The 15,972-nt window shown below is 47.6% G+C and overlaps 6 protein-coding genes across 6 annotated transcripts, besides 1 other annotated feature; 4 read left to right on the top strand and 2 right to left on the bottom strand.

The window, feature by feature from the left end:
• Nucleotides 1-837: 837 nt before the first annotated feature.
• FPSE_00294 (uncharacterized protein) lies at nt 838-2,992 on the top strand (the record flags this gene model as incomplete). The annotated part of the gene is made up of 2 exons (XM_009253414.1): nt 838-940; nt 990-2,992. 2 exons carry the CDS (start codon nt 838-840, stop codon nt 2,990-2,992), a joined length of 2,106 nt encoding a protein of 701 aa, XP_009251689.1.
• A 768-nt stretch (nt 2,993-3,760) lies between these two features.
• Nucleotides 3,761-5,131, top strand: FPSE_00293 (uncharacterized protein; the record flags this gene model as incomplete). The annotated part of the gene is made up of 2 exons (XM_009253413.1): nt 3,761-4,371; nt 4,429-5,131. 2 exons carry the CDS (start codon nt 3,761-3,763, stop codon nt 5,129-5,131), a joined length of 1,314 nt encoding a protein of 437 aa, XP_009251688.1.
• Nucleotides 5,132-5,191: 60 nt separating this feature from the next.
• Nucleotides 5,192-6,626, bottom strand: FPSE_00292 (uncharacterized protein; the record flags this gene model as incomplete). The annotated part of the gene is made up of 5 exons (XM_009253412.1): nt 5,192-5,285; nt 5,336-5,453; nt 5,522-5,653; nt 5,709-6,209; nt 6,257-6,626. 5 exons carry the CDS (start codon nt 6,624-6,626, stop codon nt 5,192-5,194), a joined length of 1,215 nt encoding a protein of 404 aa, XP_009251687.1.
• A 798-nt stretch (nt 6,627-7,424) lies between these two features.
• Nucleotides 7,425-10,263, top strand: FPSE_00291 (uncharacterized protein; the record flags this gene model as incomplete). Its single annotated transcript, XM_009253411.1, has 3 exons — nt 7,425-8,992; nt 9,054-10,100; nt 10,152-10,263. 3 exons carry the CDS (start codon nt 7,425-7,427, stop codon nt 10,261-10,263), a joined length of 2,727 nt encoding a protein of 908 aa, XP_009251686.1.
• Nucleotides 8,760-8,811: a microsatellite.
• Nucleotides 10,264-10,696: 433 nt separating the features above from the next.
• On the bottom strand, nt 10,697-13,044 carry FPSE_00290 (uncharacterized protein; the record flags this gene model as incomplete). Its single annotated transcript, XM_009253410.1, has 7 exons — nt 10,697-11,083; nt 11,134-11,231; nt 11,293-11,731; nt 11,785-11,834; nt 11,890-12,685; nt 12,736-12,841; nt 12,905-13,044. The coding sequence occupies 7 exons, from the start codon at nt 13,042-13,044 to the stop codon at nt 10,697-10,699; spliced, it is 2,016 nt and encodes a 671-aa protein (XP_009251685.1).
• A 575-nt stretch (nt 13,045-13,619) lies between these two features.
• Nucleotides 13,620-15,685, top strand: FPSE_00289 (uncharacterized protein; the record flags this gene model as incomplete). The annotated part of the gene is made up of 5 exons (XM_009253409.1): nt 13,620-14,185; nt 14,244-14,582; nt 14,634-15,131; nt 15,192-15,377; nt 15,445-15,685. 5 exons carry the CDS (start codon nt 13,620-13,622, stop codon nt 15,683-15,685), a joined length of 1,830 nt encoding a protein of 609 aa, XP_009251684.1.
• Nucleotides 15,686-15,972: the final 287 nt, after the last annotated feature.

Below are 15,972 nucleotides of genomic sequence, written 5' to 3'. Positions count from 1 at the left end.
CGAGGTAAGACGAGTTGACTTCAACTGTCTGTGGCAAAGAGCATGGGACCTTGCTCGATTATCTCGGTGCATTTAGCTTCTTATCGTCTGCCACCAAAACCTTCCAAACATTACCCGTAAAGGGTTTAGCCCGACACGAACACGTTACAAGGGACAAAAGCTGAGAAACTGCTACTGCAAACAGTTAGTCACCCACGAAATGAGGGGAAGTTCAGGTCTAATTGGCTCTGCAGGGTGTCAAGTGACAGAGCCTCCTCCTAGGTCACGCAGATACAAGGCCAAAACGAGGCAAACAATGATGCTTTCTGATCCGCTATCTAGATAACGCATTGGCGGGTCACACGAAACTTTGTTCAATCCAATGCCTCTCTTCGGATAGCTTCAGTATAGCGTATGTAACTGCCGGACATGGGAGGAGAAAAGATGCAATCGTATTGCGCTTTTGGGGTAATAGACAGCAACAGCAGGACAGATCTGATCTCGGCCAACTATAGCGTACCCATAAACGGTAACCGTCTTGCTTCCTGTCTTCCTTACAGCACCGGCGGAGGTGGGGAGTGGATATCGGAGCGGAGCGTTGTCATGGAACGGCGGCGCTACAGTGGAACTTTCTTTTCCTTCTGTCTCTACTGTGTGTACCTGCATTGTCTATAAGAAGCTGTCATCCTCAATTCAAGTAATCGTTTCTGTCCAAGATCAGCAAAGCTTGTCTCACCTACTCTAAGACACCTACCTTTAAGTTATACACACAACACCAATCAATACTTGCAACCCTTGCAACCCTTGCATATTGCATCTACCGTATGGCACAGTCGCTTAGTCCAGAAAACAACCACCATGATTCCAGACACCTCTTCTATCGCCGGCTACACCATCTTTCGGGAAGAGCCCAACGATGCCGCTCCCGATCTGTCTCAGATTGAGCACACTCACCCTCTTGGTAATTTGCCTTTCATCTCTTCTACCCAATTGACCGCTTACACGTATAGATCCCCTCTCTATTGATGAGATCCGCGCCGCAACAAAGCTCATCCGCGATCATGCAAGCCCCAAGACCCTCAAGTTCAATTGTCTCACCCTGCGTGAACCTAAAAAGGCGGAGTATGCCGCCTACAAGGCTCGCACCGGCCCTCGCCCTGCTCGTCGCGCTTTCGCCATTGTGATTGAGCGCGGAACCGGCCATGTCGCTGAGGTCATCGCCAACATCCGCGAGGGCAAGGTCGAAGAGTGGAAGCCCGTCACTGACGTCGGCCCTACCCTGACTCTTGAGGATCTCGATGTGTGCGAAGGCGTCGCCCGCAAGGATCCCCGCGTCATTCGCGCTTGCGAGGAGCTCGGAATCACCGATATGGACAAGATCTTTATCGATGCTTGGGCTATCGGATTTGACGACCGCTGGGGTTACGAGCGACGTCTTCAGCAGGGCTTGGTGTACTACCGTGCTTCGCCTAACGACAACCAGTACGCTCACCCCCTGGACTTTTCCGTCGTTCTCGATACCGAGAAGGAAGAGGTCCTCGCTGTGGATGTTCGTCTCGTCAATGGCGAGCGAACCAAGATTCCTCTTGCTTCCCACAACTACATGCCCGAGTTCATCGGTGAGAACTACATTGATGGCACTCTCAAGCCCATCAACATCACACAGCCCCAGGGCGTATCCTTCCGCATGCGCGGCAATGAGATCTCCTGGGCTGGATACAAGATGCACATTGGCTTCAACTACCGCGAAGGCATCGTTCTGTCAGATGTCCGCATGGAAGACCACCACGAGCATCGCGAGCGCACTCTCTTCAACAGAATCAGTGTTGTAGAGATGGTCGTTCCCTACGGCAACCCCGATCCTCCTCATCACCGCAAGCACGCCTTCGACGTCGGCGAGTATGGAACCGGTCTCATGACCAACTCTCTGAAGCTGGGATGTGACTGCAAAGGAGCTATCCACTACCTCGACGCCGTCATGGCCACTGGCGAGGGTGACCCCGCTGTCATCAAGAACGCCATCTGCATCCACGAAGAAGACAACGGTCTTTTGTACAAGCACACCGACTACCGCGACGGCAGCGTCATCTCCGCTCGCGATCGCAAGCTTATCATTTCTCAAATCATCACAGCCGCCAACTACGAATACGGCTTCTACCACACTTTCACACTCGACGGAACATATAAGCTTGAGATCAAGCTTACTGGCATGTTGAACACCTACTGCATGCACCCCTCCGAGACAGCTGCTCCCTACGGCACCGAAGTTGCTCCCTCGATCAACGCCCACAACCACCAGCACATTTTCTCCCTTCGAGTCGACCCCGAGGTTGACGGGCCCAACAACACGGTTGTTCAGAACGATGCTCTTCCCTCAGAAGAAGAAGTTGGATCTCCAGAGAACCCCTATGGAAACGGTTTCTACTGCAAGAACACACCTTACAAGACTTCCAAGGACGCATCTTCAAATTACTGCCACGAGACCAGCCGTTCTTGGGCCATCACGAATCCCAACAGCATCAACCCTTCTGCCAAGAAGCCCGTTGCCTACAAGATCCTCAACAACAACTGTCCCGCTCTCTTGGCCAAGCCTGGTAGTGTAGTCTACAACCGCGCTGCCTTTGCACGCAAGAGTCTCTGGGTGACGCCTTACAAGGACTACGAGATCTTCCCCGCTGGTGATTACGTCTGTCAGTCGACTGGTATCGAGAACCACCCTCACAACAGCAACATCATCGATTGGGTGAACCGGGACGAACCTATCGAGAACACAGATGTCGTGTGCTATATCCAGTTTGGATTGACACATTTCCCCCGCACAGAGGACTTCCCTGTCATGCCTGCTGAGCCTGTCAGTGTTATGCTTCGAGCATCAAATTTCTACCAGAAGAACCCCGGTCTGTGGGTTCCCCCTTCAGCGCTTTGTGTTGATGCTGCTTCGAAGGATGCTTTTGGTGAGAAGAAGGAAGAGCCTGCTTCTTGCTGTGCTGGCAAGGCGGGGCCTAGGCTTTAGAGAGGAGGTAAATGAGTTTGATATGTGGTTAAAATTGGGTTAGCATTGTTTGGAGTCTTAGTTTTGCGTATTAGCACAAGTTAGCATGTTATGATACCGAAAATTGGATCAGTATCAGAATTGATGCAAGTTACGAATATTCTTCGTCCATACCATTTTTCGTTTTACAATGACTGTGTCTTAATCGTTTCGACCTCAATCTTCACAACGGAATTCCAATCATCTTATGATGACAGTCAAGCCGACCTATACGATTATTATCTTTCTCTTATGATAAGCTTTGCCATTTTGTGATTGTCAGAATTACTCAGTATTACTTGTATACAAGGCCGAACATGGATATCAGTAGGACTGGCACACACTCTTTTGTTCTTCGCCTGACTAAAGCCATTATTTCCCCTTATCCTGTCTAGTAAAAGATTGAGTTTCATGTTTGAAGTTGGTCTTTCAAAGTGACTGTAATTTCCTGGAAATGTACGGAGTGCGGTATACAAAAGGAGATATTTGAGTTTTTGTCACACTTGATAAGCGCTGAACGTGTTTCACAAAGACACTGTAACCCCACTTTCAGCTCGGTAATAATGTGGCCTGATACTGGGTACCTAGGCTGGTGGGCAATCACTTTGAAACAACCCAAAGCCAACAACCAACAACCAACAACCAACAACCAACAGTCAATGCCAGTCCAAGGTTACATCACTCAATTTCACATCGCCTTTCTCATTTCTGTTCCAACATCACCTCGCCTGGCGATCAACCTCTACTAAAATGACCTTTGATCCTGGCTCACCTTGCAGTTCCGGCACTAGGGAGCAGAGGTGGAAGGAGTATTGGCAGGCTCAGCTCAAGAAACTTCCCGTATTGCCTAATCCGCGACCGCGTGCTTTGACACCAGACCCGTTTCTTGGTACTGAGGCCAATCAAGTACCCATACCTCGTTACCAGGAGTCTTGCTTCTGGTTCAAGGTTCCACCTAACATTCGTCGAGATATCATTCGCCTCGCCTTTGGCGACACACGTCTTCACCTCTTTATCGATTGGGATTACCTTGATGTCCCTCGCCAGCCCTCCCAGAAACTTCATTGTGACATTGCGCGCGGACCTCTTGATGACGAGAACATGGCCAAGCACCGCATCAAGCGCCTCAAAGACGAGACACAGCCAGAGAAATGGCAATGGTGGGGTTCACGATGCCATCGCGTTCATCCCAATGATGATGGGACCCTAGGCCCCATGACGCGAGGTGGCTCTCAAGGCCCATGGGCTGACTACTGCCGGAGCGGCGGGAGTGCAGACATTTGTGAGGCCTGGAGACATCAAGATGGACCGTCAGCATGTCACATAGGAGTAATGGGCTGGTTATTGTCCTGTCGCCAAAAGTGAGATGCTTGATCACTCCCCGCCTCTGTATCACTTGGACTAATAAAAGCTCATAGCTATTTCGAAACCATCGATATACTCTACTCCACCAACACCCTCATCTTGGAAGACATGTGCGTACTCAACAGCCTCCCGAAACTGCTGTTGCCTCAGAGGCTTGCACTGGTGACCTCACTTGAGATCACCTGGCCATTGAAATCTTGCAAACCGCCCGACTCGACACAGGTTTGGGAAGACCTGGACGTACCAAACCTCGACCTCTTGTTGGACTTTGTCTCATCGTCGCAATTTACTGCCCTTCGTCGCCTTTACATGTATCTTCCTCTGGAGGATTATCATGAACTATTTCCTGGCGACCATCCTGATCACATGCGCACAATCTTGAACCGTCTGGATCCGCTCGTGCGACGAATGACTCATTTAATTGAATGCTCATTTGCGTTACCCGATGACCTTTTCAAATTTGTGTTACGCGATGCAAAGGTGGTTTATGAAAATGGAACCAGGACAAAAACAGGATGGGGCTCATACAGACAGGTCTGGAGAGATGTTAATGGTAATATGACTACCGTAAAGCTTCCGTATCAGGATAGCTATCCAGGTCGACCATACAGCATTGTTCAAGATGAGACAGCTACTGGCTACTGGATCCTTGAAGGATCAGAAGAAAGGGTATACTTTAGTGAGATGGAGGAGTTGCGAGGTAGGGGTGCGGTTTTTCAAATGGGCCCTGAGCCTAATTCAGTTGGGACTATTTAAATAAAGTAGTAGCTCATATTTGGATAACCAATAAGTGCTATCCAGTAAAACGCTACGAGACTACTTCGGCGAACGGCTTCTGTCTCGCTTCTTATAATCCTTGCCCAGAATCCTCGCCCGACCTTGGTAAGACCAGTCCCAGTTATCTAGATACCTATATAACAGTTATTCCAAACTCTGTGGCATCCTAGGTGATCGACTTACATGGCAAGTGCAAAAAAGGTTAAAGAATCGGCATTCTTAAGAGCCCATTTAGGGCCACAGTAATTCATATTGATCTTGTCCTGACACATCGCCAAGTTTATCACATGGCTAAGACCATCTGGGACGACAAATGATTCACATCAGTATACTATTTTTGCGCGTCTATAATGCTGGCAGATAACTTACATGCGACATCACGTTCCAGACCGTTATTGTAGGCTTCAGTCCAATCTGGTGCTACGGCATACGTTTTGACGCGATTGCCTTTACGCCAAATCGTGTCACCGTCTTCGGTCAAGGCAGATTGATCCAGAATATCTGTCAACAGTTAGTCAATGCACAATAGCATCGAGGAATTGGGGATGCCATTTACCTGCATGTGCTCTTTCGTTTGGGTCTCTTATCTCAGCCCAACCACCAAACCAATGGGTCAACTCGTGAAACATGGTGACGGGGAGAGTATCACGGTGAGTATTGAGTGATTGATACTCAGTGATCCCTGTTTTTTTCAAGTCCCTTGGCCATTTTCGAGATTTATAGTCATCGTCAAAAACCTTGTCACAAAAGACGATCAAATCGCGATCCAAAAAGGCTTCAGCATGTTTCTCTTGTCCACATATCAATGGTCCTGGTGACTGGAAGTCTTGAAAGAAGTATCGATGGTCATAGACCCAAGCCCCAGCCTTGAACATATATCTTCGGAATTCATGGTGTTGTTGAAGGTCAGTGATAGGCTTCCAAGTCCATTTATCGGCTCCCTTCTCGTCGCCACACATGAGTTTGGGCTTGATTCCGTTCATCTTAAATCGGCCGACGAATCCATGCTCAAATTCGTTTGTAGCTAGCATTTTAGTCTTCATCTTTTTGAAGAAGTCTCGAAATACGTTAGCCGAATGCTAGGTACGTGCGTGAAGAACCTACCAATGGCTTGTGAAAGGTGAGTTGATTTCCTTTCTGGAACAAAACCGAGCATAATCTGGCAAGTCTTCCACTGTGACGTGTGCTTGTCTTTCAATAGTAAAAACCGCTCACGATCCTTCCTTGGATCAAGTTTCTCGTCGCGCAGAAACTCGAGGGCTTCAAGAGCTGCAGTCACCATTGCCAAAGAGTCTTCCATAGCGGCTTTCATGCTTTCAGCTTCATCGTCACAGCTCTTGTCCAGATCCCAGATGTTCATAATGTCATCTGAGCCAGCAGGCGCTGCGGCAGAAGTCGTGACCGTGCTGGTTTCTTCAGCGATGGAAACATGAACAAGTAGCCCAACTATGAGCCAAACAAATGGGAACAACATGATGCTGATGAATAATTGATGCAAATATGAAGGCAGAAGCTATAGTGCAGTGAGAAGAATGAAAGAAGAGGGGGGGGGGAATGGAAATTGGGAAATATAATGTCAAGAGGCACGATATCTGGTAGCATAGATGAGATATGAACGCACTTTTAAACCCCAGAATACAGACTCAAATGATTGGACTGAAAGAAATAAATGAAAGACGGGACAGAGGGAAGAGTCTCACCCTGTCATAACCCTTGACTCTTCACCACTCAGCGTGTTGGCTGTTGGCTGTTGGTTGTTGGTAGATATCCTTGCCCGTCCAAAGAATATGACCTGATTAACCTTGCGGACGAGAAATACAAGCCCTGTAATCACAGGGATCTACCCGCTGAATAAATATAGAGTTACAAGACCTCTGTTTCATGTCTGCATGCTGCCATAAATTGGTAAATGCGAAAATACTCGAACCAACAGAGTTCCACTATAACGAAAATGATCTTGTTAAGATTGGTCAATTGGGAAAGGTTGCACTACGCGTTACGCTCCTCATAATCTCGGCGGTGATTTAGTGCAACATACATGATGTCGAATAAATTGAATATTCTTAAGCTGTTGGTTGTTGGATGTCGTCCGATCACCTCTCGGTCGAGGTCAGGATAACTACGTCGACTCTGATGCCCCCAACCTTTGTTGGTAACCGTAGCACTCACTCGTTTTTACACACATCTTCTTTGTTTGATACTAACAGTCTTATTTCTATCTTCCTCGTTGTCCTTTGACCTTCGTTTTTATCATAGACGTTGTATATCGGTCATGTCTGTAGCTATGTGGATGTCCAGTATACTTACGTTGGGCTTCGCAGCTGGTCTGTCTCGTGCTGGACAGCCAGATGGGCCTAGATTGTTGCGAAGACTTCCTCAAACTTACGATGTACCTATGCCCATCATACCAATCACCACTACTGTTCATTCTGGCAATGCTAGTGTGGTGACACCCCCAATGAACAGCCCTTTCCCAACTTCCACAATGCAAACTGTACAACCCTCTATATCAGTTTCAGACGCTCCTAGCCTGAGTTCTGGTGTTGGCCACGATTTTGGATCAGTCTCGGATGCACTCACTGAGACAAGTCTTGATCTGGCCCACAGCGAATCCGCAGATAGCACTTTGGCCCAGCCTTCTGGAGATCAGTCTGTCACTGTATCAACAAACCCTTTTGAATCAACCGAGACTCTACCTGTTACTAGTTATAGTACTGTTGAGTTTCCCACTTCAGAAACTGGGGTATCCCAGGATATCACTACCACCTGGTCGACTGAGGGTGAGACTCATGTCTCTGGTTCATCTAGCAACAGTGGTGAAGGCTATACTGAGTCTGGAGCTTCGAGTCAGATGATCACGGATTCAGACAGTCTCTCAACAACATCCATCGCTGTTACCACCGGCACGGAAGTATCTTTGAGTATGTCTCAACCCACAGAAAGCACTGGAAGCTTATCGTCGGCCGTCTCTTCAGAAACATCAGACGCCATTGAGAATTCGGAGACAATTCGGAGCCCTTCAACTCAATCTAGGAGTCTTGATTCTGCAATTGAGACTTCTTCGCAAACCGAGACCTCATTCATCTCTGAGACATGGGCTAGTATGTCTTCGGATATCATTGTTGAGCCCTCAGAGTCTGTTATCGATAGTACTCAGACCTACACGAGTTCAGATGGACCAGTGTCTCAAGCCCCATCAGGAATCACCGGCTCGGGGGACGTGACTTCCCTGACGGTTTCCTCAACAGTAGGGCAACCTTCTGGGAGTCTTGAAACTCCAAGTGAGCCAGCAGAATCATCTCTAGCCAGTGACCAGCTAGCGCAGCCAACTAAAGCTCCTACAACAAAAGAACATCTGGCACCGGCTTTGACCAGTACAGGAGACATGGTTGTTACTGGAACCGATGGCACTATTGCAACCTATGTACCAGAACAAGATTCATCTTATGCTTCTTCAACGGAAACTATCACAACCACAGATGACAATGGTGATAATATCATTATTTTCCCTTTCGGCTGGTTTTGGAAGTTGGACGGTGGCAAAGGTGGCGCGGGAGTAGTAAAGCCCCCTGCTCCCACCATTAACCCCGGCATGGTAAACCAACCGGACGAGAAGGAAGGTGATGAGGATGAAGATGACGATAAAAATGAGGATGATGCATCGACGAAAGATGGCGATACATCTACTGTTGATTCTACTGTATCTTCTACTACAGAATGGCCTACGACCACGACCACATCAGAACCGGAAACGACTACGACAGAAGAATGCACCGCCATGACACAGCCAGATTGTACTAGGACTGTCTCTTACATGACTTCAGATGGTACAAAGATTATGTGAGTAAACGGATTCGGGGGACATCTCGTGATGACGAAAAAGAAATTAACAGTATAGCAGGACTGAGTTTGGAGATTGTCCCACAATCGTTAGCTGTGCCACAGAAACTCAGGCTACTGCCACAGTGACACTTTCAGAATTGATCTGGGCTGGTGGAGTTATTGAGACTCCCCTGGAAATTATACCTGAAGATGCACTGACGGCAGAAGTTGACCATGATCTGATGGACGCGCTGGAAGACGAGTGGGCTAAAGTATTTGATGGAGATGACTCGGTATTCCCTAGGGTTGGGAACGCTACAGATACTGCAATCGAGAAAACTGCCACTGAAACAGAGACTTTAACGGCAGAAACTTCCACAGATCTGGCATTAACGACTGATCTGGCAGAGACAATAACCACAGAGTCCGGGTCCTCATTCGCGTCTATAACACCAAGCACACTAGTGACAAGAACAAAAGTCTCTAGTAATACTTTGGAGGTTACCAGAACCACTGGGGAAGCTGTTCAGACGTACTTCCCATGTGTCATCCATGGTGGTCCTGCCGTCGAAACACCATATTGCCAGTGTTCCACGACTATCGATGGCCAGGGCTACTACGCAACTACCACTCTGGTCGACGACAAGTGTATCGCATACACAGAGTTCCCATCAGAGATCACCTCTGCACCTCCATCAGGGCCTATTACTGAAGAACCTGTCCAAGAGCCCATCACCACGACAACAGCCGGGACAGTCTTGGTCTGGTCTGCTTACGTGCTGGAGTATATAAATATTGCAGGTGTCACGAGAATTACACATTCAGTCGGTGTAGGCCAGCCTTCAACAGTCTCAACTCCCTTGCCATCCCAAACTGCTGTCGACAACGACGGTGGTGGTCAATGTGGAACTGCCGACAGTCTGTCCAAGCAAGGGTTACGCGAGGCATGCGATAGAGCGATAGACCAATTTGAAGATGGGGTGGTTTATACTGGCTATGCTTCACGCTACAGTCGATCAGACAAAGGCATTCTCATGCCTGCATCATTTGGCAAGGCAGCATGTGTTGCCAAGTTTGAGTGCGACCACTACGGTATTGGCATGGCAGGGTCCGACATTAAAGCAGCGTAAGTTTGTTGGATCCCGTGAATATAACATTAGCTAATTCTATCTTAAAGTCGTGAGAGTGCAAATACGAATGATGGGATTGGGATCTGTGGTCATGTCTATTTGTCCAATTCATGCAAGGTTGTCATGGACTACTGCACAAACTGCAAAACCCGAGGCTAGATGATGGATTTAAAAGATAATAGTAATATCTTCTCTGCATAACTTTAATTAACAATAATAATCTTTCGTCGTCATTGCAACTTCGTGGGATAGTATCTTCACAAGAGGTTTCGAGTATTGCATATGTCCGTTGAAGATGACACCAGATAGTGATTTTGGTCCTTCGTTAACCTTGGCACCTACGTACTTGAACACATGTACCACAACCACAAGTGGTATTATTGGTAGAATATTATTAATCTGAAGATACAATAAAAACAGAGGGCTCACTGACACAAGTATTTCGCCTAAGTCCAGTGCCTCGGACTAGGAAGGGCTCGCTGTGGCCCAAGTTTATTTTTCAGTCTAATGACAGTGGTCAGAAGCTTCAGTCAGCAGTCAGGGACCATAGTAATAGTCTTATTTTATGATTCTTGCACCCCAGTATTTATCGTCAAATACCCCTTTCCACCCATGACTGAATCAGTCCTTCGTTGCTGTTCTCATACTCCTTCACAGTGACATTCCCATCCTTCAAGAACGTATTTGCGTGAATAAACTTCCAACGAGGCTCCGGCTTCTTGGCAACGAGCTCACGCCATTCCTCATGATCGCCGGGCACGGCAGTAACCTTGTCATAGTATTCAAGACAAGGGCTGACATCCGCAGTGCATCTCCAAATATGAATGCGACAAAGGAAACGCCCTAAAGAGGGTTTACCATGAGACAGCAACTTGCTTTTGTCGACCCTGACTGTGAGGGTTCCTTCTTGGGCACCATACTCAACGGCCAAGACGCCGTCCCCATCAAGTAGAAGATGGTGGAGGATTGCCCAGTGGGCCTAAAGAAATTGTTAGTGAGCTTTTCAGTGATCTGTCACTTTGAACTTACCCTCTTAAGTGCTTGTCCCCAGGTTCTTTCGTCGACATTGTAATAGGCAAGACCTTGAAGACCTTCAACTCCAATCTGGAGATAGGTGTTGTAATGAACTTGTGCATGTTAGAAAGGGGGAAACGGTATGGTGGTAAAGTCGGCATGTAAGTAACTCACGATCTTGAGTAGTGATATCTGAGGTTTCGTTGTATCCGAAAATAGAAAGTAGCTGCTTATCATCGATAAGATACAACGGAACCAACATGGCCCGACACTCTTCAATGCTGGGAGCGGCGGCACCAAAGGTAGAAGTCCACGTTTGTCCAGAGCGATACCATGTCGTGATCGGCTTGTTGGTCAAAGGGCTGACAGGCGGATATTTTCGGTCAAAGTTGAACTGCCCAGGCTTGGTCTCACTCAAGAGTTTGCCACTCCCGTGACCCAGAAGTTCATGGATTGCTGTAGTTACAAATCTGACAATGTACGTGCACTCCCGGTATCGCTTGGCCTCGGAATCATGCACATAATGGCAGGGGCGGGTTAGGTCGTTGCTGGCGTTCATACGGTTTGCGACGACGATGTTCTTGAAGCCGCAAGTCTCTCTGATGTCGTTATACTGAAGAGATGGTCAGTAAAGATCTTAACAGTAAATTCTGTGTCAAAACTCACGTTGGGTACATTCGTGGCCTCGAATGAATAGCTTGCGCAAAAGACTAGTGCTAACGAGTGTGTCAGTACGACTTGTATACTGGTGCCAATAGCTTTCCGTCTTACAATGGCTGTTGGTGTAATCGGGGGCAACGAATACGTGCTTCTCGAATGGACCTTTGCCATCGTTGACATCAGAAACCGCCCAAGGCAAAAGTCTGATGAAGGTGGTAGATTGATCAACGAACTGTCTCATCTTGTGGGATTCAACAGGATCAGAAATACCAACGAAGCCTTCCCACTCACCACGGACGCCATGTGGATCACGATATGGCTCTACAAATCCCATGATGCTCTCGACAACCGGCCCTTTGTCCTGGACCCATGACTTTTGGGCGTCTCTGAAGGATTCCATAGTCCCAGTCTTGAAGCTCTCGAGATAATGTTCGATCACTTGACGTTGGATGTCGTTCTCAGTATAGTCTTTGGCCTTATTAAGAGCGTCGCAAACTTGACCAAGTTCAGCAACATGGTCCCCACTTTGAATGTAGATAGAGCCAAGACCATTGATGTCACACAAGTGCTTCTTGGGAAAGTTATCCGTCGAAGCTTGGAGGATTCGGAACTCTGCTCTGCCAGCTACCATTACCTTTTGAAGCCTGGTGTTTTCTGGCTCAATCTTGTGCTCTTCCATTGCCTTGGAGACTGAGGATATTTCCTCCTTGCTGATCTTTTCATCTCCTGGGTAATAAGCCGACTGTGCTCGCTCGCTGGGATATCCCAATACGTATGGTGGTCCCGAAAGCATCGGTTCGATGACTCTCTCTAGTAGATCCGGAGCTGTTGGGGACCGGGAGGCCCTGACAAGCTTTCGGAGTGCTTCATGCGACAGATCAGGGATGAACTTCTGGTCGCCCTCGCTCTTTGCGATATTAGAAGAGGAGTTATGAGAAATGGTGATTGGTTACTTACCCAGTAGTTGCCCATGTTATACAAGAAATGGCCGGCATATTCCAAGAAAGCAGAGATTTGATCCGCATTCACAGCGTTTTCGTCAGCCAGATTGTTCCAGTCTCCGCTGCATGCGTAGTAGGGGCAGACAATCAGATCGTAGATACTTGTTGCTTCGGGAGAAGCTTACCGCATGATAATTCTGCTGCCATGCCAGGAGGCCCGAGATAGGTAGTGGGCATAAAGCTGTTGACGACTTGAAAGGCGGTCAAAGACTTGAGCAACGGGCAGCTGGCATGGGGGCGGCTTGGGTACAGTGATGACATCCATTGGCGTTGTGTTGTGTTGTGATGGACGCAACTGTTGGGCTAGCAGTAGCTAGATTTATCGGTTCTGCAGTGAATGAAGAGAGCGTAGGGCTCAGGAACAGAACAATATAATACCTGTGACTTCCCAAACTGATGAGGAAAGTAGAAAATGCGAAAAACCCTGAAATATGCCTGGGCAGAGCTTTGCGTGCGGGGCAACAGAATGAGACTCGGGTGCATGGATAGTAGATATGCAGTGTTGCAGAAGTTGGCATGGAAAGTGACAGCCGAGTTTCGTTTTGATCAAACTTTTCTTGATTGAGAAGGCACAAGATAGGATGCACGGCGACTGATGCGCTGACGTGGTGGGAAAAGTGAAACAATAACATCCAATCCGGCCAGTTTGTCACAGCCGGTGTGAGTCTCTGATCAGATGCTGCAACTGGATACATGTTATCAGATGTATGAGAAAGTATCAGGACTTAGATTTGTGCTCACACTTGGTGCATCAGGTTGCCTCCACCCTCCCATTTTAAGATATCACATCAGCTACCAGGGGATAGGGTTTCCATCTTCAATTATAATTTTTTGAGCATCATGACTCCAATGTTCGTAGAATGCACTTGGCTCTTGATATATGGCAATGTCCCTTCGGCCGGAGTTCTTTCGGGATACTGGCCTATTGCTAGCCGAGGCCATGTAATCATCACCACTCGTAACTCCTCTGTTGCGTATCGCCAAGCCAGTTCTGCGATTGAGATAACATCTTGGGATGTCACTATGGGATCCGAATTCCTCATGTTCCTCCTACAGAGAGAGTTTGGGAATGACGCAAAGAAGGAAGGCATATCAGCACTCGAACTGTCGCGCTGGCTGAGTGGACATGCTTTAGGTATCTCGCACATGGCTGGACTCATTCACAAACGATCATGGACTATATCCGAGTTCATGAATGTCTACCTGAACAACCCCCGTCGTGTTGATGGAAAGCAAGGCTCGGAGCTTCAGGCGCTATGGGACTTTTCTTTCCAGTCTTTGGATACGGACGTGCGAAGCTTTCTGGGTGTTTTGTCCTTCTTGATGCCCGACAACATCCCTCAATCGCTGTTTGAGATTACTGAGGGCCTACCAAACAGGCTCGATTTCTGCTCGGACCAGTTCAGGTCAGTATATCACAATCGCATTCGAGCAATAGAGACAGATGATCTAACCGCGAGTTAGCTTTTCCGAAACAATTGAGGATCTTCTTGAGACCTCATTAATCAAAAGGAACAGAAACACTAGAGCATTTTCCATCCATCGAATGGTGCAAACACAATTCAGATATTTTCTGAAGCCTTCCGAGCTTTTCGACAGTTTTGAAGATGCCGTTAAGCTAGTATACCATCAATACCCCAAGATGGGAGAGAAAAAGGGCCAGCTTTACGACGAATGGTCCCGATGCGATGCCCTGCTCCAACATGTCATCTCTTTGAAAGATTGCTTTAGAGAGATCCGCAACTCTGATAAGAAGTTCAAGGCCATATGGGAGTTCTGTGAACTCTTGAGAGAATGCCAAAGGTAATATCGTTTGAAGAGTTGAGAAGAAACCAGTTGCTCACTCCAAAGCAGGTATCTGTATGAGTCGAACGCTTTCAAGGACCTCGAGGACATGTGCAAAGTCAATCTCGTTGCCGTCGAAACTTTAGAAGACCAGCAAAAGATCAATGAACTTCTTCCGCATATCTATTCCCACCAAGCAAATATGTATGAAGGTTTAGGCCAGGCCAAGGAGGCTATTGAATTGAACAAGAAAGCGCTCGAAATTCGGCTCCGAGAGGATCCTGTCAAGCACGTCCTATGCTACGGATTGGAAGCTAACCTTGGTTACACGCACAACACTGCTGGCGACCACAAACTTGCCATGAACTGGTTCGAGAAGGCACGCAGCCGTTGGTTGACACACGTGGCAGAGGATGATGACCACGGCGCATACCCACCTGTACTGAAGAAGAACATAGCTCGTTGCTTGCTATACTTGGGGGATCTTCAGGATGCCAGAATCCTACTGGAGGCGTCTATTGAGGAGTTCAAGAACTCGAAACCCTTCAACTGGGGTATGCTTGCTTTGTATGGACTCTTGCCGTTCCGCAACGAAGATCAAGAAGACGACTGACGTACCTTTATTAGTGCTTACCAAGTCATGGGCCTCATAAACCGATCCGAGGGAGATTTCAAAACGTCTGAAGAGAACTTTATCGATGCACAGAATGTTTGGCGGCAGGGAGACAAAGCCCGACTAAACCCATTTTATGGTGGATGTGCCTACAAGGCTGGCGCCGTCTGTCTCGACCAGGGCAAAACAAAGGCAGCGATGTAAGTGTTCATGCCTGGTTTGTTCGTTCGAATTCGCATGTCCTTTTAATAACTATTTTTTTCACAGCAAACATCTACGAGACTCGATGGATGTAACGAGCTTCTACAAGGAAGACATGCCTGTCGAGCATGCGCGCACTTGCTTCAAGCTATCTGAAGCTCTTTTCAGGGACAATCCGAATGACACTACTGAAGCGGAGGATTTGAGAAGTCAGGCAGAGACTTATCTAAAGAAGCGCGACCTAGATGCCAAGGAGTTTACTCTTGAGTCTTCTTATGATCAGTTTGTTCCAATCTTTTGGCGCTGAAAGTTCATACGATGTCTAGGATGGGGGTTCTGTTCAACTGAAACCGAAGGAACTGTTTATATGCTTCCAATTTGAATACAGCCGTCAATAAAACTCTTCTCTCTACCTCGATGGAACAGTCGCAATCTAGATCTCGGCTATTATGGCTGCCATTCGCGATCTTACGTGAAAAAACTGATGTGCTGTCAGACAAAAATAAATTAAAGAATGTAACCCTAGAATTAATAGTCTGTCGAACTATTGACATTAGCGTCGGTCTAACTCAGCCCCAGACCGTTTAAGCAATT

This window comes from Fusarium pseudograminearum, chromosome 1, assembly GCF_000303195.2.
Source record: "Fusarium pseudograminearum CS3096 chromosome 1, whole genome shotgun sequence".
NCBI lineage: Eukaryota > Fungi > Ascomycota > Sordariomycetes > Hypocreales > Nectriaceae > Fusarium > Fusarium pseudograminearum.
Note: the sequence above shows the minus strand (reverse complement) of the source record. Positions and strands in the feature narration are given on the sequence as shown.